General features: G+C 36.8%; 2 protein-coding genes across 2 annotated transcripts; one reads left to right on the top strand and one right to left on the bottom strand.

Annotated features, from left to right (window-relative positions):
- Positions 1 to 547: 547 nt before the first annotated feature.
- On the bottom strand, positions 548 to 13,968 carry LOC126377360 (armadillo repeat-containing protein 6 homolog). The gene is made up of 9 exons (XM_050025081.1): positions 13,724 to 13,968; positions 13,093 to 13,233; positions 12,159 to 12,376; positions 11,612 to 11,768; positions 10,587 to 10,722; positions 8,388 to 8,553; positions 4,041 to 4,134; positions 1,662 to 1,811; positions 548 to 1,156 (listed from the first exon to the last, which is right to left on the bottom strand). Exons 1-9 carry the CDS (start codon positions 13,838 to 13,840, stop codon positions 941 to 943), a joined length of 1,395 nt encoding a protein of 464 aa, XP_049881038.1. The 5' UTR covers positions 13,841 to 13,968; the 3' UTR covers positions 548 to 940.
- Positions 13,969 to 14,527: 559 nt separating this feature from the next.
- LOC126377407 (charged multivesicular body protein 4b) lies at positions 14,528 to 23,748 on the top strand. Its single transcript, XM_050025142.1, has 5 exons — positions 14,528 to 14,852; positions 19,040 to 19,217; positions 19,723 to 19,873; positions 20,342 to 20,456; positions 21,486 to 23,748. The coding sequence occupies exons 1-5, from the start codon at positions 14,672 to 14,674 to the stop codon at positions 21,527 to 21,529; spliced, it is 669 nt and encodes a 222-aa protein (XP_049881099.1). The 5' UTR covers positions 14,528 to 14,671; the 3' UTR covers positions 21,530 to 23,748.
- Positions 23,749 to 23,837: the final 89 nt, after the last annotated feature.

Here is a 23,837-nt window from a genome sequence, read left to right as displayed (position 1 = left end):
TTTAAAACTGTTATAAAAAGTAAAATAAGTCACAATAATTACAAAAATGTCGATTTGAAATAAATGATTTGATTAGTTTTTAATGTATGAATAATAATTGATAAACCAGTTGTTTTTAAATAATATTTTTATTATCAATAAATATTATTGAGACAATACAAGGCAGTTTTAATTGTTACATAATTATTTTAAGCACAAGTGAGGTTTTTGTGACGCAAGGGTGTCATAGCAAAATCTAAGATTTTTGTTTTGGACTTTGTAATCCTATATTAGTATGTCATGTGAGCTTCTTCTTTTATCGTGTGGTTTGTGAGGTGGATTACTAACCCAATCAACTCTGGTGTCAGGGTTACTATTGAGCCGCCAAAGGCCCCTGACATGGCTCATGTAACGACTACTTACATCGGTAAGTAGTAACCGGGACCAACAGCTTAACGTGCCTTCCGAAGTCATGTGAGCTTCCGAATAAGATGAGGGTTCCTAGTACATTTGAATGCACATGGTATAAGAAAACCAGGTATGCTCAATCCTATGACAAGCCGCCATTGATGATGTAAGTGTTACCACTAAATTGGTATCTCCAACACTTCAAGGACGTTAATTTTATTAAAGTTTTAGACGAGCGCGCGCGTCATGAATATTTTTCTTAGTTATTTTCATTATTTTATCTTTTTATTGTGTAACCCAGGGTTGACGAGTTTGGTACTCCACCTCACAACCCACGCGATAAGATTGTGTATATGTTTATAGTGTGGCGTGTATCATAGAAATTTGGATCTACCTACTCCACTCCAATCTCATCAGTCATCCTGCGATCATGGTGTTTTCAACAGTGTCGAAATATCGGGAGTCTCATATCGCTGATTTAAACGCGGCAAGAACCCGTTATTATGTGTTTTAATTATAGAAATTTGTTTTTTATTTCTCTGTATAAAGCGAGTTATTGTTGGATCTGCACGCCCTTCCCGGTCCACTGCTCGTCCAACTTGACGTCACAGTCCAGGTCCCTCAGCGCCGACTTGATGTCAAACCCGAAGTCCGCACTGAACTTATCGTACGCTGAGTTGAGCAACGCCTGTATTCCCAGCTCGTGGAACACCGCGTTGTGGGTGCGGCAGCGCGCCACCATGTTGCGGATGGCCCAACATGCGTTTTTCTAGGAGAAACAAGCACATAAGTTCCATAATATTATCATAATGACGCTGACACAGAAAGAGAGAGACTCGAGGCCTTTGAAATGTGGTGTTGGAGGAGGATGGAAAGAATAAGTTGGACTGAAAAAGTTACTAATGAGGAAGTGCTGGTAAGAGTAAGGGAAAAGATGTAAATATTGAGAGTTATTGAGGACAGAAGAGACAAGATGATTGGACACTTAATAAGACACGACGAATTTATTAAAAACATCATAGAAGAAAATCTAAAAGGAAAGAGAAGAAGGGGAAGATCAAGAAGAGCTTACTTGGAACAGATCAATGAGAAGGTGAACATCGTGTCTTATAAGGAAGTGAAGGAAATGGCCTTTGATAGACAAGAGTGGAGAATGCTACACCGACAAGAGAGTGGCTCTTAAATTAGTGATGATAAGAAGACCGAGATTTGAACCCGGGACCCAACGCTCCCACTGGACTACGGGCACCGCAAGTGTGTTGAAGAATATTTACCTGTACAGTAGCATTATCCGGGTGTTGCTTCATACACTCAACGATGGCCTCTGGGACTCCGTTCTCTAGGAACAGCTGACTATGCGCCGGCTCGCGGAGAGTCAACGCCGCTATGCACTTGAGGCAGTAGGCTGACGCTGATGCGTTGTTCTGAAAATCCATGATTTGTATGATGTAATCTCACTCAGCTCACGACTATGTTGAGAAAAGACTGATACAACCCAAAACAAATAATTATAATGGTGAAAGATTGTCGTCATATTTAGTGCCAAAAATATTTAATTAAATAAGCTTGTTAAGACAAAATAATAAGTTAAGTAAAAATCTGTTAAAATTAAAACTAAGAAGTGTATTTTCTTTCTTTCTTTCTTTCTTTCTTTCTTCTATTGCTCGATAGCTGTAAGTAATATTATTTGTATTAACAATTACTGTCGGTAGGTAAATTAAGATATAAGCATGTGAGCGCTACTCGCCATCAAACTTCATAAGTTTGGCGGGGATGATTTGTAAATCTACCGTTTAAGTTTTTCATTTAAAAGAAAGGTAGTAAGGGTGGGGGGCGGGAGAATGCAGCTTCTTTTCCCCGGCTATACAGGTTGTGAGAAGCTGCAGTAGTTTTAGGCGGATGAGACGTTCGTTATGTAAAAATTGACGATTCAAAGTGTAACTATGTTACCTACTGAATAAAGATATTTTTGAAATTTAATTTGAATGAACTAAGTACTACCCACGCCGAGCTTTCTGTTAGACTAACGTGATAGGTGGTGAGCCGTTTTGCTCAAATATATTTCAAGTGCAACCATTTTAGCCGGTGATACGGCCACAAAAGATCAAACACAGATATAGATGTGCTTATTTAGAGCCCGCAGAATACCAGCGTCGTGGCTCACGCCGCGACTTATGCTGAGCGAGGTCCTTTTATTCCGGACGCCACCGCAGATGATCGGGCCGTCACGTCAGTGCGTTGCATTTAGAATACTTAGTTTTATTATTATTTTTATGATTTTGGTTTGCTTTTCTTCTTTTTTTTTGTTAATGATTTTTGATCTTGGTTTTCTTTTTGTTTTGTTTTTTTTTTTATCTTGTTTTTCTGTGTATTGATTTCCGTGTGGTTTCTGTCCTGTGTTGAATGTAATGTACCTGTCTGTCTGTGTCTGTGGTGTCCGGAAGTAATAAATGTTTCTTTCTTCCTTTCTTTATTTTATTTATTTTTTGGCAATTAAAAATTTATTGTTTGAAATGAAATGAATGAATGAATGAAAAATGTTTTTATTACCAGAAAACAATACAAATCAGGCACATAAAATAGGATGAGTACTTATATTAAAAATATATCCAGATGAACAGAGGTTCCCAAACTAGGCGGAGCCTGTATCTTGGGAAACCGTAAAAAAATGGGTACATGTGATGTTGGCGCATAGTTTGCCAAAGGAAACTTGGTGTTTGATTGAATAATCGATATAGAAGGGCCGCAGCGCCGCTTCCCTTGAAAATAATGTAGAGAAATAGTGTTTCAGAACTAACTGCTGTTTTGCTCGGGCAGATAAAGTACCCTCGCTGTCTCACCACACACATCTACAGTCCACTAGGAGTACCCAACGACAGTCTAGTTTCCAACTAGTCAAATCAGTTACTTTTTACTAAACGTCAAAACACGAAATGACTACGGAAACACCACACTGTGACGTCATAGAAAAACGTGATAAAATGTCGGACTTATTATTACGTTTTTCCTGATTAAAATTCATAAATAAGTTAAATAGAAAAAAGGAAATGTTTTTCGTTAGTTTTAACTTAGTAAATTTTTCAAATCAAATATACTTTATTGCACACAACATACAAAACTTTACACAATTGGATGATAGATACAGTACATTCTGGCGGCCTTATTGCTAAGCAGCAATTTCTTCCAGGCAACCAGATCAAAAAAGAAAGGAAAAGATCTGTCTCTTACAGATCTTAAGATCTGTCTCTATTTAGTAAAATCAGAATTTCATAATTTATTTTGAACCTAGGACACGACCCAATTATTTTATTAGTTTATTGTATGTACGGTCACGAGCATTAATATGTATACACTTTGGTACCATGTCACATTAACTTTTTTGACAAATTGAACTGTAAGTCTCACTAGATGTCAAATATGTTAGTGCGACAGAGTCCTAAAGTGGGTACATTATATTGCTCATTTTTTATTTATTTATTATTTATTTATTTCAAAAATTAAGTACAGACAGTGATTAAACTAACTAGCATCGTTAAACCATGGTTTGTGTCATGACTGTACATAGTACGTAAATTACGTCGTGTGTCGTGCCTCCTTTGCCTCGCTCAGTTAGGTAAAAATACGCCCTCTGTTGTAAAAATAAAGATACTTACAGAATGTCTAGTGAGAATGGATATAATGACGGGAACTATTCCGCTTCTGACGAGATCCCTCTTCACGTCATCGTTGCCAGCCAGAGCAGTTATTCTGAAATGGAAAAAATGAAATTATTTACATCAAATTAAAAACCTGAAAAATAACAGTATTTCTCCACTATTTAATGGGTGTTATACATATAAACCTTCCTCTTGAATCACTCTATCTATTAAAAAAAAACCGCATCAAAATCCGTTGTGTAGTTTTAAAGATTTAAGCGTACATAGGGATATAGGGACAGAAAAAGCGACTTTGTGTATACTATGTAGTGATAATTTCTATGAGTCATAATCACTAATTTAAGACCCTCGCATTCTCAATTCTTGTCTATTAAAAGACAAGGTAATTTCTATGAGTAGAAAGTAAAACACCAACCTGCAGTGGAGCAGTGTGATGTTCTATAACCCCTCCGGTTGATTGAGGGAAGGCCTGTGCGTAGCAGTGGGACATGAGACGTCTAAAGGCTGTTTATGTAAGTAGACAGAACCTAAATATGGTTAAAATATAATGAACTATTTGTTTCAGTGATGGCATAGAATAAATAATACTATAGAACGTCAACTCCCCCCCCCCCACCCGCACCAATACGTAACAGGCGCCGAGCTAGATTTACCTCACCCCCTCTGGGTCTTACTTTGGTATAAAGTTTAGTTTTTTGTATGGATTGTCCTGGGTGTGGTTTGGTTACGTTTCCGGCCAAGTAGTTAATGCCATTTGCGGCAAATATACAATATGTCACGTCAAAAAAGAAAAAGGTTTGGTTACGGGCTGATACCTGTCACCGTAGGGTTTGTCATTATCTGTATCGGAATTAATATCAGAAGTTGTTCTTGGTTACCACCCCAATAGGGACAGGATACGGTGGGACTATTTGTACTTACGTAAAAATCGTTAGGTACAAAATGTAGGATTGTTTTTGCATAATTACATTTAAAAAATATCACTAAACAGGGGGTTAGGGTGTCGTAAAAGGGGTCCCAACACTTAGAAAAATTTCACTTCAATTTTGTATGAACCATCGACTTAGCCGAATTTTCGAATGAAATTACTATGGAAGCTGGACTTGTAAAATTTTCAAAAGTTGATTCTACGTAGTGTCGCAAAAAGGGTCCGAGACTTAGAATAATTTTGGTCGTTTTTGTATGAGCCACGGACATAGCCGATTTTCGAGGGAAATTACTATGAAAGCTGGACTTAAAAAATTTTTCATTTTTTTTTGAAAAAGTAAGTTTTTTTTATTTTAATATATGCGGAAGAGGTGGGTTAGGGGTCTCTAAAAGGGGGCAATTTTTTGTTATTTTTGCGCTACGACGCACCGTTTTCGAGATATTTAAAAAAATACGTTTTATGTAATTTTAAAATATATCTTTAATTTTTTTCTATGGAGCTCCGCGAAACACGTCCACGCTTGGTGTCCGCCACGCGTAATTTCTTTTTACAGGTATCCTTTTGTCACGGGTGCGAGCGAAGCGAGCACGGAAATTCGCGGCACCCCGACACTGTAGATATAGGTTACGAAGGCTGTATGGCAGGGGGCGAGCAAAGCGAGCCCCCTGCCATATAGCCGAGTGGGTTAGGTTACTTGTGACCATCGAGGCCCGAAGGGCCGAGAGGCGGCGGTGAAGATTTGTTTCGATATGACAGCAGTCACGGGTGCGAGCGAAGCGAGCACGGAAATTCGCGGCACCCCGACACTGTAGATATAGGTTACGAAGGCTGTATGGCAGGGGGCGAGCAAAGCGAGCCCCCTGCCATATAGCCGAGTGGGTTAGGTTACTTGTGACCATCGAGGCCCGAAGGGCCGAGAGGTGGCGGTGAAGACCTTTAAAGGTCACTGACTTTGAAGGTTTACTACACAAAGTTGATATAATGCGAATATTTTTGATTTTGGATAAGTGACCTTGACCTTTAAGGTCAATGATCTTGGTGACCTTGACCTTTGAGGTCACTGAAATCGAAAGTTTACTGTATAAAGTTGATATAATGGTAATATTTCTAATTTTGGATAAGTGACCTTGACCTTTAAGGTCAATGACCTTGACCTTTGATGTGTCTGACCTACACTATATTTGTGAAGAATAAGGGAATAAGGTCATGACCTTGACTTTAAGGTCAGTGACCTCCCAAGGTCATCTAAGGTCACCCGTGGTTTCCCCCCACCCTAATACTCCCACATCCCCCCGGATCCCGAATGTTACTTTTGGCGATTTTTGTGAAAAATTTTCTAAGTCTTAATTTTGTATGGGACCCTTTTTGCGACACCCCGACCCAGGGTCAAACAAACAGGGTCATTTCTATAGTAACACATTGTGTTAGTCCCATATGATAGTCCTGAAAGGATTATTGATCAAATGTAATACAAAAAATAGTCGCTATAGTAACAAGGACATCAAAAATACACAATTTGATCAATACTTAGACAAACTTCTTTCGATTACTGTACCGTTGCTCTCTTTATTTCAACTTACTTTATAAAAGTTGTCTGTTCAAAATGAACCAACGAACAACGGTTGCAAATGGAGATTATTTATCGTTTGGGACAAGAAACTACTCACTATCGGCAATGCCAGAATGGCACGATCACAACCAAAGGGTGCTTAAAGGAGACATCATCGGGATAACAGACAAAAACACTTCCATAACCAAAAACTGCATCGTCAAAGTCAACCAAACGTCCTGCAAAGATTTCGCCGACAGTACTGATCAGTTGCAACACAGGGCAAGACATATCAACTACTGGAAAGATGAACTAGAAAGAGCTATACGAGACATCGATGCGGAAATCCAGGTTTTGGAAGCACAAAGACAACAAGTAAAGAATGCAATGGACGTCTTGAAAATACCTGAGTACATAACAGAAGAATGTCTCGACATACGAAACCTGAGAATGCAGTCAGATTTAGTCTATGACGAGCCGCAAGAAGCATTGTTTTCTGAATCAGCTCTTATAGATAACGTCAAGAAAATTCACACAGAAATGTTAAGAGATATAGAATACCAAATGGATATAAATATAACGGCTAAAAACGCTCTAGAAAGCGATTGGAGTAATAAATACTTGGCATACAAGTATGAGACGCAAAATTCACAGTTGCGTTTTAAATCTGAAAATGTTAAAGACACGGCCGGTGCTACAAGGCTGTCTGAAGGGCAATCAGACGTGCAATCTTGGGAACATTACACTGTCAGCACTTTACAACAGTTCAAAACTGCTTTAGAACGGTCTAAGCAACTAAGAGCTAAGGTGGAAGCTACATTGATAAACACAGCGAGAGATCTGAGGTCCCAGGACATAAAGGTGAACAAAGCTTTGGCTGAACGTATAGCCAGAACTGACCAAGTAAAGATAGACTTGGAACATCAGCTGACAGTGATACTGACGAAGATTGCTGAGACTGAGAATATCTTGGAGACTCTACACGAGGAGAAATTGAAAGTGTCACAAAGACTGCAAGTGGCGCAAACGAGATTGAATACTAAAAACTGTCGTCCAAATATAGAGAACTGTAGAGAAGGTTCCTTAGTAGGATTGATAGAAGAAGTAAGGGATTTGAATGAAAGCATGAGTCTGCTAGAGAAGAGGTATATACAGACGGAGAAAGTAAGGGCAGAATTGATACATGAGAGAGCTAAGTTGGAGAACGAGATTATAGTGAAGAAGAAAACTATATATCTCGATGATCAAAGATGTTTGTTCTTGAGATCCCATTACCAGTCGGCTGAAAAGATGGGTGGGTATTAAACTGTAGATTTCAACAAAGGTTGAAATAAGATTTTGATGTCACTTTTACAACACATACATACATAACTTCACGCCCGTAATCCCTAATGGGGTGGGCAGATCAACAAGTAATCAAAGACAACTTGCAGCCACTGGTGATACCATGTCCCAAGATGGACGTTCTTTACAAACTTTTAAATATACGTATTTACACTTTTCAATTATTCGTAGTTGTAAATTTTATATGAAATATATACTCATTTGTGTGTGCTGTGCAGTAGTCAAAATAAAGAATTTAAAACATATTACAGTTTTGATTTAACCTGGTTCTTTACATTGGGTCAGTATTCAGAACGTAGTCAAAACAGTATTCAGAAATTAACAAATCATCACCCTAGCATAGTCCCGTTTTTCATAGGGTCCGCTTACCTAACCTGAAGATGTGGCAGGTCCGGATTTTTACAGATGCGACTGCCTGTCTGACCTTCCAACCCGCGAAGGGAAATTCAGCCCAATACAACCTGTATTGGGCTGTCGCGTACCTCCGAATATGCATAAAGCAGTAGTTGTAAAAAATACTTACAGCTTATTAGCCTGTGTAGCAACAGCGACATTGTCATAATTATCTGCTAGAACAGTGAAGAGTATATCCACTCCACAGTCCGCTACCATCTTACAGAGCTCATTTCGCACCAATAATGTGGCCATTGTCAGCATCAACTCTGATACTAGAGGAGGCTTTGTGTTCTCTGTTGAAAATCAAATTTATCGAGGTTAATATAGATGGCGCTGTACAGATTTTCCTTCGTTTAACCTTCTAATTTCATGGATAACAGACATATCTTTTATATTTGTTTTTGGGTATAAATGATGACCCTTTTTATTACACCAGGGCACAATTATAGCAATATAATGTACCCACTTTAGGACTCTGTCGCACTAACATATTTGACATTTAGTAAGATTTACAGTTCAATTTGTCAAAAAAGTTAATGTGACATGGTACCACAGTGTATACATATTAATGCTCGTGACCGTACAACGCTGCCTTCGTTTAATCTTCTAGTTTCATGGATAACAGACATAATGCATCTTTTATCTTTGTTTTGGGTAGAAATTATGACCCTTGTTATTACGCCCAGGCACAACACATCTTCCACCCATTATTATTCTGATCAAAATAAAGAGAAGCAATATAGGTAGCAACGTAATTCTATACATAGTGTAATCCAAATATATGCTTCTGCCATTGTAATTTGGAATAATTATGTACCCGATTAATGAGAAAATAGGTAATTATCACAATGCCATCCGTATTGTTTTTGATGAACTTAGCCTGGAAAGTACCTCATTTCAGTTTAATGAAACTATTTTGTCGCCTTATATTGAAAGTAAGCGCCATTTTGAAAAATCATATTCAGATGTTATTTTTATTAACAAAACCTCGCAATAGACAAACCAGTTCTAATTCAGATCTTATCGTGTGGGTTGTGAAGTGGAATACCAGCCTCATCAACGCTGGTGTCAGGGTTATGATTGAGCCGCCAAAGGCCCCTGACTTGGCTCATGTAACGACTACTCACTTACATCAGTAAATAGTAACCGGGACCAACGGCTTAACGTGTCTTCCGAAGCACGGATTATCTTACTAATTAAGATTAAAAATTTTAGTGTACATTTTTACTCGGATTGAAATTAATTGGGGCGGAAGGCAAGACCAAAACCACTGTATATTTCTCCCCAAAAAGTAGCATGGAGAATGCTACACTGATAACAGTGTGGCTCTTAAATTAGGATGATGATGTTAATTGAAAAAAATCGAGGTTTTATTTAAGAAAACCACATTAGAATGAAAATTTTCAAATAGGCGCTTACATAGTTTTCTATGCGAAGATTTACCCTTATCCCTTCAATGCTCTGCTAATCTGCTAATTATTTCCAATAGTCGCACTCATAAAAAAAAGAAAAAAAAAGTTTTATTTCTGTAAATCTATGACAAACAAGTTACAGGGGCTTTCCTAAACGTAGTCAGATGATATTTGTGATAGGAATGCCTCGCTCTTCTAACGCAATCAGTACAAAAGTAAAAGAAGACAAGAACCTTCTATATCAGACGATTCTATTTGTTCTTTGGACATCGCTTCTCCCGCCTCATCTCCAGGGAATACTGGCTCATAGCCGTCATAAGCCGTTGGTGGCATATCTACAGTATTTAGTAATTTAGTTGTTATCAACTAGATTTACATATTTAATACGAAAAAAAAAGCAAAGGCCTAACAAGATGATTCCGAGCCGCCAAGCTACCGTCGTTTTTTCTCAGGCGAGTCCCACTTAAGGAGTACAATCCCGACTCGAGATCGAAAAAAATGTAAAGTTAATACAGCTGAAAACGATGAAAACTGCTTGTTTGTAATAGTGAGGTTAATTAAAACAAAGTATATTTTTTTAATACGATATACAGTATTCATTCTACACATAAATGTTGTAGTCGTATTTTTACAGATATCCGACAGATCGAAAAAAATTTTTTTTTTTTTAATTTTCAATTGGGTTTTAGTGACACTGTACCCAATACTGAGGGGGATGATTCAGCTCATGAATCTGAGTGAATATCAAGTGGAATTTAGAATAATTTAAAAAGCCTAGAAAGGACTTTTTTAAATTTTACTCTGAGATGGAAAAAAAACGTAATGGTGTAGAGGTTTTTGCAATCATGATGGAAAGCTTTCAATCTACTTAAATAGTAAACAGAAAATAAATCAAAATGACTTCTAAAACTTACCTTTCAATAGATTTGTAAGGGGTTCCAATAACAATATACCAAAGTCTCTGGAATGTTCGTGTGTTTTACCAAATTCAACTCTAACGTCGTCATCTAAAGTAAACTTTCGTATGACTTGCAGACACTCACTTAGTACCTGAAAGATATGTTTTAAGACTATAACTTTAAGCAGGTTCTGCACGGAAACCGCATCGTGAACGTTGCGAGTTATTTCTAACTTCGAGCAATAAACGCAGCGAATGCTCTCTACATAGATAGACGTCGTACGGTTATTGGTCGAAGCCTTCGATATAATTGGGTCGTGTACTAGGATCAAGATAAATTATGAAATTGTGTTTACCAAATAAAGACAGATCTAAAACTAACGAAAAACGCTTTCTTTTTTCTGTTTAACTTATGTAAAAAAAAAGTCATACATTTCATCATATTTTTCATGCCGCAAGAGCCGATAGACTGTTTTATGTGAAAGATGCGGAACAACACCAACCCACAGTGGAGCAATGTATAAAGAATGCTCTGTACTACTTTGACCAATGACTATTTACTGTTTATCTTATACAGGGTACTTGTGACACCATATCATATACTGTGGGGAATGGTTCAGACAATGATTCTGAGTTAATATACGTGGATTTTTCCGTTGCAAAAGTATGGAACCGAAAACCTTTTAAAATGTACAGTACGGTGTCACATAACATAACATAACAAATACTTTACTGCACAAACAGGAAAAAACAAAATACAAAACAAAAGAGAAATAGAATGAGTACAATAGGCGGCCTTATTGCTAAGTAGCAATCTCTTCCAGGCAACCTTTGAGTATAGGAGATATTGAATGTCACTAACGAGACAGATAAAAATTAAAAATCTTTACTTATGGTTGGAAAATATAATCTCATGTAAAATATTGAAAATATTAATGTGCTTGGGAAAAGAAAATTAAGGGGATTTTGCAACATTCTAATTCTATAGTCTTTAGGGACAATCTTTATTAAGTGGTCATAAGAAATAACGATAATTTTTACCTTAGGGTTCTTTCTACTGAGAATAATACCTTTGAGACTTTCGCCTATATTCTTAGCAAAGAGTTTTTGTCTGTTCATCTCATGTTTGACACAGCAATTAGTTGTCCATTTTAGAGTTGCCGTTAAAATATCTTCATTTTCCATATTGTCCAGTATACTGTAAAAGAATACATATTATTCCAAATCCAAAAGTTAATATAAACTATTTTCTTCATTACGTGGTTCTGGCAGGATTTTGAGCACATAAAAGCCCATAATAACGGGTTCTTACCGCGTTTAAATGGGGATATGAGACTCCCGATATTTCGACACTGTTGCAAGTGCCATGATCAGGGGATGACAGGAGAGAGTCGGGAGTCTCATATCCCCATTTAAACGCGGTAAGAACCCGTTATTATGGGCTTTAATTATGGTAATGACCGCGTAAACTTAAAACAACACATAAAAGCCGTTAATAAAGAATTTAATTGAATTAATTCAAACCCAAAGTTGTTTTTAGTGGATTAACATATTTTAAATGCAAGACTAATTTCTATCAAAACCGTACCTCTTAATCAGATCAATGCCTCGGTCGTCCAGCAGGTCAGGCTGCATGTCCATTAGAGCCACTAAGCAGTTCAATACTTGTAACATCACTTTCTCATTGTCTTTATTAGCATCTTTTAATAATCTCTTGTGTCTAGTGTCTAGCAGATCTATTAACACTTTGTAAGCGCCATCTTTACCCGCTTTTACTCTATGGGCGATGTCTTTGCTACACTCTGACTGTTAAAAAAAATAAATTGGTAAGTTCATACTTTTTTACGTGTAATTTTTTTGTTGCTGTTTATAAGGAAAGTGATGAGTTTGACTGTGAATGGATATAGATGGACGAATCAAGAAATGTGGATGGATTGTGTGAATAGGAATATGTGTGTGAAAGGTGTGAGTATTGAGATGATGACTATTAGATGCACATTAGAGTAGTATAAGTGCAGAGAGAGTGAGTAAATGAGTGTGTGTGCGTGCGTGCGTGCGTGCGTGCGTGCGTGCGTGCGTGTGTGTGTGTGTGTGTGTGAGTGTAGTGTAAGTGTGTTGTAGTAGTAGTGCAGGAGGATGATGATAATTTTACTATGTTTATTTATGACATAGTTCATCATCAATACCATACAATTATACTCAATTATTTATTGCATTCCATGCAGTACAATGGGGTGGTAGATAGTCATAGGAATTAAAACATGGACAACAGGGCACAGCAACATTGAAGGGTAGAGAGGAAATTAAGTATTTTGTTTTGACATTTAGTAAGAAGTATCTCAATAGACTAGGTTGTTAGAATTATACCTAAAGAGGGGCTTTCCAGGCTCCAATCCCCAAAAGAAATATTGATGGCGCTGTATAGTGTTGCCTTCATTTAAACTTCTATTTTCAAAGATAACATATATCCAATTGACATTGAATTTCAGAGTAAATAATAACTATGAATATAAAAAAAATACCTTCATTATGTCTAATTCCTTCATGATAGCATCATCACTGTCATCAAGACATATTTGCTGTAGTTTCTCCACTGCAGTGGACACTAGATGATCACCTCCAGCCAGAGCCACGTCTTTTATAATATTTGACAGATCTACACCCTGAAATACCATACTCATATTATTATAATATGTGTGAAATATAGTATGTGAACCAAGTCATAGTAACTGCTCATGGTCAGTCAACCAATTGCATGTTTAGGCTCAAAAAAAGACAATAATAATAATATACTAGTATTATACAAGCAAATGTACTCACTCAAATGCTTCTTCACACATAAATCTTTGGACCGATTTTTACATAAGGTACTTTACAGGGACTTGGCTTAAAGGTTGTGCCACCAGGCCATTTAATTCCAAAAAAAAATCTCTTATCGAAGTCCAGCAAAGAAAATGTACTGAAGACTAGGCAGCATGGTCTTACGATCTTAGCCTCACCCTTAAATGGGCAAAAGGAAAAAAAGGAGCGATACGAGAAGTTCGAAAACTAATAAGAAATTTTAAAAATCTTACTGAGGCATTCGGTATGTCCTGGTCAAATGCAGTACTTTACAATGTCCCGAATCGATATATAAATAAATGCAATAATTACCTGTGCCTCAAATTGAGCTATAGCTTCTCTAATAGCTTCTTCTGGAGTCATATCAAATTCTTCCATATTCTCTTTGACTATCTCATCGTAGGTTTCTTGCGTCACAACACGAACCATCTTTAAGGCTTCTTGCTCTTGTTAAACAGAAATTAGAGTAAGTAATTAAAGAATATTCAGAGAAAATCAAATAAATAGCCGCATACGGTTTATGATTCACACACATGAAACAAAACACAGATGACTACAAGTCAAACGTCAAAAAGGCGTGTTCTAAAGCTGGAATGACGATGTGAAAGTGGTATTACATGTTGTTTTTACACGGTTCCAATAACTTGGTAATGAGTTAACTTATTGTGTTATTTTTAATATAAAAAGGTAGAAATTTGCAGATATTGAATGATATTTGTCATTCTTATATAATAAATATTGATTGTTGTTTAAAAAGAGAAATATGAAAAGTTTTTAACGTTTTGAATGAATCGTAAGTTTACCAAATTCCATAGGTCATGATCAGCTGAATCGAACTCATATAATTTATATCAAATATAATTATTACTCCGTAAAATAGCCGCCTTATATTTTGACAGGAAACAGCTTGAAGCGCATTCAAAAACGAATATTCTCCTTTTCTTTTCAACTATATCAATAAGAAATTAAATAAATATAAGATAATATTTACTTATGACATAGTACCAAACTTTTGTACTCTTTTATTATAGAAATTTAAACAAGATTATATCATATGAGACGCTTTTATTTTCATTTGTTGATAGGAAATTATTTATAACAAACTTAACCATCATTGTTTTGAACAGACATCAGATGACGCATCGTCCCGTAAAAAGACGTGAATAAATGTTGAATTTGTTCTTGATTTAGGCGTAATTAGTGTTTTTTCTTGTGATTGGTGTGGTTTTTATAGCATTTAGTAGATTTTAGGACACCACAATGAGTTTTCTAGGCAAGATTTTCGGTGGGAAAAAAGAAGAAAAGGGTCCATCGACTCATGATGCAATACAGAAATTACGTGAAACTGAGGAGTTATTGCTAAAGAAACAAGAGTTTTTGGAGAAGAAAATCGATTTAGAAATTCAGACTGCAAAGAAAAATGGCACTAAGAATAAGAGAGGTAATTTTTTACATAGGTTTTTATTCAATCTACTCTTATATGTCTTATAGACACAACAATTCTTTTGTTGGTATAATTGTGGCTATTTGTGACCTTGTGGTCAATGATTCGTGGTATATTTGTTTAGATCTTCCTGTGTACTGTCAGGACTATAAATATACCTGTTGTTTACAAAAGAAATGCAGGATTTAAGGTGATGCATTTCAGTCAGCTAGGTAACGCTGCGTCAGCAGATGGCGTTACTTCTGCAGTTTTCGTATTTTTTTCCATTTATTCGTTTAGTGTTGAGTTCTGACCCAGTGAAATGTTAGGTGGCGAAATCTTACATACATTATCTTTAAGTTAAGCTACAATTTTAAAGTATTTACTGCAGATATCATATTAAAACATTGCATCAAAAGTTGGTGTCATTTCAATTTGTGTACAAACACGAAGCTGTCACACACACATGCGAACTAGGTTAGCTATTAAAAGAGATGCATAATTTGAAGTCTACTTCTAACTTCTAAATGGCGCATTTGGTAAAGCAGTCGCCGCCATTCTTAAGTTTCACGGTTCAAACCCAAGTGCATGTTTTAATTGTTTTTACTTTTTGTATTTTTTTTTACAATTGAATTTGGCGAACCCGTCTATTTGTTACGGAATTTTCAAAAAGTATCACTTTTACCAATAATATTATAATTATACAATAATGTACTTTGCACTAAAGTACCTTCCGTAATTTCCGTATTTTTTATTTTGTAAATTTCTAACAGGCATTAATCGCATCAGTGAACATGCGGCTAACTAAAAAACTACTGAACCGATTTTCATACGGTTTTCACCAATGAGTAGAGTGATTCATGGGCGTGCTTTAGGGTATATAATTTATACAAGTATTTTTTTTTTGTATAAAATGGTTCAAAAATGATGATGAATGTCAAACATAATTATCGTTACAAATATAGCCGACTTGGAGCTTTCGGCGAAAACGCTGCCTGAGCCCATTGAGATATAACAAAACAATGTATGATTGAACCTTATCACCATAAGGTTCATCATATCCATCTTTGGAATTCGTATCAACAGTGGCTGCAAGTTGTCTTTGATTACTTGTGGCTCTGCCCACCCCATTAGGGATTACGGGCGTGAGTTTATGTATGTATGTATGTATGTATGATTGAATTGTTCCTTTTTTGTAGGTCTACCGAAAAGCCCACAATATGTCATAATAATTATATTGTGTATAAAGAATTGTGTATATGTATTGTATGATTTTACAAATAACGATCACAGTACAGTAATAATAAGGTAGATTTTTCCTAAATTGCGTCGGTTCAAACTTTGTCGCATCGCGTTTGAAAGATGTAATAGCGCTTCAGGACGTCCCGCAAGCACGGCGCTGATGTCGCAGTATCCGCATATAATTATTATGATTTGTCATTTAGTTCCAATAAAATCCGCGGGACTTCATACGTATGTCAGTGACAGCTGGTGATAGCATGCGGGACACTTAGCAGCTAATCGAATTCTATGTTGTTTTCGCGCCCAGTCCAGACGACTTGCAGCGCATTTCTGGACTTATATTTACGCATGGTGTTTATTGTTAGGTTCGTTAGTTCAAGTTAGGACGTCTTTTTTTAACGAGGACGTTAAAAAAAGACAAGGCTGGGACGTATTGAAGTAGTATTTCCATATATACGCGGCCTGAAATGGGCTGTTTCGGGGACCTGAACTGGTTGCTGTCGAACTTATTATCACGTTTTCTTGATTAAAACTCATAAATAAGTCAAATAGAAAAAAGAAAAGAGATTTTCGTTAGTTTTAGATCTGTCATGATGTCTGTGATGTTTGTTTATACATAAGAATTTCAAAATTTATCTTATTTTTTTTCCCAAAGGGCAAGGCAAAGGGAACTATGCCCATACAGCCATGTCTTGTGTTTTTTTTCTTGATGATGATTAATGAAATGATGAAACCTAAGCCCCCACCCTCGGAGCAGACTCCTACTCCGAACCCCAAACGAAGTAAGCGGCTTAGGTTAGGTACACTTTGTTTATTGAATATTCCGATTTAATAATACTATCGGGAATGTTTTCCGACTAACTTAATGTGATCATTAACCACAAAACACCACTTCGTATTGATTATTTAGATTATTCAACGAAGAAATCAACCTTCCCGTTCCCGTTTCCACCAAAAAGTCCGCGGCAAAGAGAATATAAATAAATCTGTATGTTGGATGGAAAAACAATTAATTAAAAATGACTAGGTACTATTTAGGCCGGCAAATGCAACAACTTTCTTTTTGATTTGGTTTTCCCCGAAGGGTAAGGCAAAGGGAACTATGCCCATACAGCCATTTCATTTTATGTATTGATTTTTTATTACAATATATGTCCTCTTTTAAAACACGGTACTTACCCATTATTTAAAAATGTTTAAGTAATATGCATTAAAACAAAAATATTTGTCCAATATTCCTTTTCTCAGATTTTAGTATTTTTAGTTTTTTATTTATTCTCTTCATACAAAATCTCTTTATAAATTGTCACTGACATTCTATTACACTTGTCAAGTAGTCAAAGCCTTTAGAGAAATAAAAAACTATCACGCACACAAACTAACATTGACACCTCTACACGCTCAGCAAATACACTGTCATCTGCACCACTACAAATGTAGAATTGATCAAAATTGAGGGTCTGAAATATGGTACTTCTCGTATTCGGACCCTAAATTTTTGTTAGTTTGCGAAAATAATACACCAAAATATTACTATTTATCGGTTTTATAACAATATTCCTCTATCTGTTTTCCTGTAGCACTGCATCAACTTTTGTATGGAAAACGAATCACCTTAAATGCAAATTTCGGCTGTATTGCAGGCTCTTTTCTCAATAACAGTATTGCCTGAGTCATAATGTTTGTATGTCATTGCCTTGATAGAAAGTTCAAGAAATAAAAATATAATTGTTTAATGCTATATTTCTTCTGTGCTTTCACACACACTTTACTGTTTTGACAAAATCTACATATTTCCAAATAGATACCTTATGTTTATTTACTTTACATTATGGTAAAAAATAACCTATGTTTACATGGTTAATTTAAATGAAATTAAATTGTCGCATGTTTAGAGTGTGACGTGTGAATGGTAAGTGATATATGTATTTGCCTAATTACATAATAACCATTGCAAGAATGATATAATGACTAATTTCTTTTTTTACCAAACCATCAAAACTGCTTATGGTCAGTCGACCGATCGCATGTTTGGGCACAAAAATGAAAAAAAAAAAAAACTAATTTCTTTAGTCTGCATGGGGTCTTTTGTATGTTTGTTTGAAAGTTTACAGGATAAAATTGAAACTCTGACTACAAACATAGAGCAGGAACTCGTAGAACGGGAATCATTCGAGAATGGCTTCTTTGTGTATTGTATTGTAATAATCATAAAAGTGTAATAGGTAACTTTTTAAAAAGAAATACATACTTAATGTGCAACTATTTACTGTCATGATTCATAGAAAAGATAATTCTACTTTAATGATATAAGTGTCCGTTTTGTAATGGCATCTTAATCTGATTGTATGTAATAGGCAGACAAGATTGAAAATATGATTGATGTCTTCTTCTATCATGTGGCTTATAAGGTGAATAGTAACCTGAGCAACCCTAGTGTCAGGTTATTATTGAGCAGCCAAAGCCCCTGACATGGATTGTAACTATGTATTTACATCAGTAGGTAGTAACCACACCCAACATGCCTTTCGAAGCACGGATCATCTTACTTTCGGACAATCGGGTGATCAGTCTTTAATGTCTTAACCAAATCAGGACTCTTGCTTGGTTCTTATACAACAGGTTGTTTATGAAGGATTAACTTCTCGAAGATTTCTTGTAATGTTGATGTGGCGGACTCAACTAATTGACCAGCTGGTTCCGCCCATAACCAACAGATGGCGTGCTCATCATTCAATGCAGGCCTAGAACGCACTAACGAAGTTTGCACAGTGCGATACACATATACAACTTCTAACATAAAACACCGTAGGAGCGTTGGTCCTTAGTCACACTATCGACTTGTGGCTAGCAGGGGATAGTACCCCTGAAAACATTCTTTGGCGGTAGAACACCCTCACCGCTAAACTGGTGACTCTGATCCCAAAGATTCTTATCTATATATTCAATTTGCACTATTCCAGCCGCTATCGCAGCCCTGAAACGCAAGAAGCGATATGAAAAGCAACTGACCCAAATTGACGGCACGCTCACGCAGATCGACGCACAGAGGGAAGCCCTGGAGGGAGCCAACACCAACGCTCAAGTACTCAATACCATGCGCGAAGCTGCCAAAGCGATGAAACTTGCGCACAAGGATATGTTAGTACACTTCATACTGGATTGCTTCTGTGTATTCCACAGTTTATGCACAGGACATTACATACAGACTTACATCATAGTCTCATGGGTGTGAATCCCAGCTTGTGCTCTATTCCATTGGATTCGACTTGTGAGTTTGAATTCACGTTAGGATCGTAGATAATTGATATCACATGGTTTCCAGGTCTTTAAGTAATGTCCTGTGTATAATGTACTTGTGCCTTCAGTGTGGCCAACATCACCACTTTCTCCTAACATATTCTCTCTCTTTATTTAAGAGCTGCGCTCTTGTCGGTGGAGTAATCGCCTTCAATACTCCATAGATAATGCGTGTAGAACGGTGGTTGCTCCAATCGCCTTCTGTTCCACAGTACACCGACCAATTTTTTAATCGGTGATGTTCTAGCTAGAGCCCTGCCAGAATCCATTTCTGCGGCCTCCAACCAGTACCGATACCGCTGCTCAACATATTATGTTATGTAAATTGTATTTCGCATCTTTGCAGCGACGTAGACAAGGTGCACGACATAATGGACGACATAGCGGAGCAGCACGACATATCCCGCGAGATCACGGACGCCATCTCCAACAACGTGGCCTTCCCCAACGACATCGACGAAGACGAGCTCGAGAAGGAGCTCGAGGAACTCGAACAGGTACGACCCTTCATTGGCCCCGATTCCTGCAGACACCTCCTAATTTTACTTTAAGTTATACCTGTCATTTTCTTATCCGCCGAAAAGGAAAGAGACGGATGATTGACAGCACTTCATTTTAGGAAGAATGAATGAATAACCCGGGCGAATCAAAAAAGTATCTCGCTGGTATGCAAACCGTTTGACGTGTGCTGTCAACATAATTCTGTCGGGTTATTGGCCAATGTAAAATTTTTAGACGGTTGTTTTAGATTTGTGCTTAAAATTGACGTGTGTTCCATAAATTTTATGCTTGTCGATTACCCGTCCCTTCCCTTTTCGGCGGATAAGAAATTGACAGGTATAACTTTAGCCGTGCTCCTGATCTCAAGCGCGATTAAGAATGAAAGATCAATGACCCGTGGTGATCCATGAAAGTGTTAAACCTCCAATGTCAGTTTCCAAGTCAATTGTCTTTTTGCTTCGCAGGAGGACCTGGACAAGGAGATGCTTGGCATCAACGTGCCGACAGACAAGCTGCCGGACGTGCCCTCCGGCGAGCTGGTGCACGACAAGCCCAAGCCCAGCAAGTCCAAAGCTAACGGTCAGTATTGGATTATATTTAAACTTGGAACAAGGCTGTATGCGAATCTGCTTCTTCATTAATGTTGTTTAAAAATGTAAGATTTTTTTTTTAATGTCACCGAGATACGACTGAAATTTATGTTTCTCTTTGAAGTTTTTATTAAAACTTAAATTGCTTCCGCAGAAATCATGTTTAGTATTTAAAATATGAGTAGCCATTAGTCAGGCTGTTTTAAATAATAAACATGATTTCTGCGGAAACTATATACGTTTTAATAGTAGCCATTATAGTTAGTAGCCCTTATCACCAATTTTATCTTAACATGAACGGCTCATCTCTGTCAGTCGTCTTCTCCGTACTTCTCCGTACACCATTCACAGAACCCCGATACCGAACCCGCCATCGTGGTCGACGATTTCCCTCATTCAACGCTTATCGCTATCGACCCAGTAGAGTCGATTATTTTTTTCAAATATTTTCCTCTCAGACCCGAGCCGAGGTTCACGCCCAACTGGGCTTCGTCAGGCCTGTTGTTTTAAATTTTGTACCGGGTGAGAGATCTCAGCGCCCCCATTTTTTCGGCCAGGTAGTTAATGCCAGTTGCGGCATACCTACAATAAGTCACGGCAAAAAAAAAAAACACCATTGACCCCCCCCACACCTAACTCTATATCCATCCACATACATACTCATCACTTTCCTCGTAAATGCTTCTTCTATCGTGTGGGTTGTGAGGTGAATTACCAACCTCATTGCCAACAGACGCCAAAGGCCCCTGACATGGCTCATGTAACGACTACTTACATCAGTGAGTAGTAACCGGGACCAACGGCTTAACGTGCCTTCCTAAGCACGTATCATCTTACTTTCGGACAATCACGCGATCAGCCTGTAATGTCGTAACCAAACTAGGGATCACAATGTGATTTTTGTGATATGTTCCCCGGATCGTGAGCCCAGCGCTTAACCAATGGACCACGGAGGCCGTTCTAATATGCTTAAATTGCGTGTTATTTTATATACTCGATTTATCTTTTTCTCTTTCAGATGACGATGAAGAGTTCGCCAAGTTGGAGTCGTGGGCCACATAGGCACCCACAGAATATAAGTTGTATGTTTGTGATATTTTACAAGTTAGATTGCCCCGTTCGTATTTTGCCCAAGGAACAGCAAAAAGAGGAGTTTGCGTATGATTTCAACCACACACAGAGTTTTAGTGACATCGTAACGAAAACTTTAAGGAGTGATTCGGACCATGATTCTGAGTTGATATCAAGTGGAATTTTTCGTCGCAGAGATATGGAACTGAAAATAATAAAAAAAAAAATCCACTTGATATGAACGTCATCAAAAATCATGAGAATCATGAGCTGAATCATCCCCCTCAGTATTCCGTACGGTGTCACTAACACCCTATATAGTCATATAAGAACAAATCCCCCAAAAAACGAAATTCCCTAGCGTTATCCCGTTTTTACAGGGTCCGCTTACCTAACCTGAAGATATAACAGGTCTGGTATTTTACAGAAACGACTGCCAGTGTGACCTTCCGACTCACAGGGAAAACCAGCCCAATATAGATTAGGTCACACACCTCCGAAACAAAAAAGCAAAAGCGAAAAAAAAAACGTAGCATGGAGAGTATTTTAGACTGGAATGGAAAATGCTACACCGACAAAAGCGTGGCTCTTAAATTGACGATAATGATCTCCGAAACGCATTTCTCGGGAATGTGAGTTTCGTCAGAATGTTTTTCGTCACCGCTGAGCAAAGTGATAATAATTTATATATGATCTAAACGCGAATTCGAAAACAATTTCGAAAATCGTTGGTTGGAAACGGGAACTCCTCTTTGATATTGCGCCGTGTTTATGATACACTAAACATACAGACAAAAATAGCACAAAATATGCAGACCGGCAAAAAAGAGTAAAAAGTGAATTTGTTTTTGGCTCTGGCAATATTTCTTGCAGCTTTTTCTTATTGGTCAGACTTTGGTTGTGAATTCAATAAACTGTGCGACATAAAACTAGTGTTGCTATAAAAACAATATAATTTAATTTCTACTCTTTTATGCTTAATTATTTTGAGGTAAATAGGTTATTTCGTATAGAAATATTATTGCAAAAATGCTCTGAATAAAAATAAATGCAGAAAAAATATCAGATCTAAATCGGACGGGGCATGTGTAAAGAATTGTTTTTTGTGTGAAGGTTTAAAAATATCTCACAGATCTGTCGTAGGAATTATACATTATAATTACGCAGGGTAACACCACCTTTTAATAACATTTTAGTAAGTATAGCTAACTATTCTATAACTACACAATTCTATAATTCGGCCAATGGCAGACGTTGAATATGACGTAACAATTTATGTGCAATCTTCCTGATTGGGCCGTTGGCATTATGTCGTGATAAATAAAGCTTCTGATTGGTCCGTTGTTGTACGACGTGATAAGGTATGTAAGTGATTGGTCCATTAAACTTTCACACAAAATGTTTGTATAAATATGTATGTAACGGTTTCAACGGTAGTTTTCGCTTGTACCTCGAGAAAATAATCTGCCTTAATAATGTTCATATTTATAGTCCAAATATTGATAGATATGAAGTTGGCGGCAAGACTTATGTATGTACATTTTCTGTTTTGTAAAATATATTTTTTTAATTATGCTAAAATGGGGATATGTATGTTACTATGAAAAATTGTACGATATTGAATCATTTGCCTTCGTTTTAAATAAAAACTACGTAGAAAATATAGTTCGGCTCACGAAAGAAGTCCACGGATTTTACTGGAACAAATTGACGAGTTATAATAATTCTATGTAGAATTCGCGACACTAGCGCCGCAGGCGACGGGACTTGTTTCGTGACGCGGACTATATTTTAAACCTGGTGTTATAATTTGTCTTTGTTTTGTAAAAAGACAGATAAGTACTTTTTATTTTTTTTAGGTTTAAAGTCATCTCTCAATTTGTACACTAAAAAAAATATCATCATGCTATCAGTAACTTACATTAAAGTGCTATAGAAATCTTTTATTTTTATTAAATTTTTATTTTTTGTTCTCATTTTTTCATAGGAAATGTTAAGGGTTGCACTTAATGATAATTAATTAGGGATTCGGATAATTTAGACAACATTCTAGATCAACTTTTTTGGTCTAAAATTTTGTCTAAATCGGCGATTCAGAAACAGTTATTTTAATAGCTACTGCGTTAGAAATTAATAAAAAACGTACATTTTTTAAGCTGTAACATTAAATTGTGCATATGTTTCAATAATTATATTTTATTCATAAGATATTTGGTGTTTTTATTAATTCCAATTCAAATTATATATTAAGTGTAGGTTTGAAGTTAAAACCAGTTTTAATAGGTTTAGGTTAGTAAGG

The sequence above is a fragment of the Pectinophora gossypiella genome, chromosome 23 (assembly GCF_024362695.1).
Source record: "Pectinophora gossypiella chromosome 23, ilPecGoss1.1, whole genome shotgun sequence".
In the NCBI taxonomy this organism is placed as follows: domain Eukaryota; kingdom Metazoa; phylum Arthropoda; class Insecta; order Lepidoptera; family Gelechiidae; genus Pectinophora; species Pectinophora gossypiella.
The sequence above is the reverse complement of the archived record's forward strand: the minus strand, read 5'-3'. Positions and strand labels throughout refer to the sequence as shown.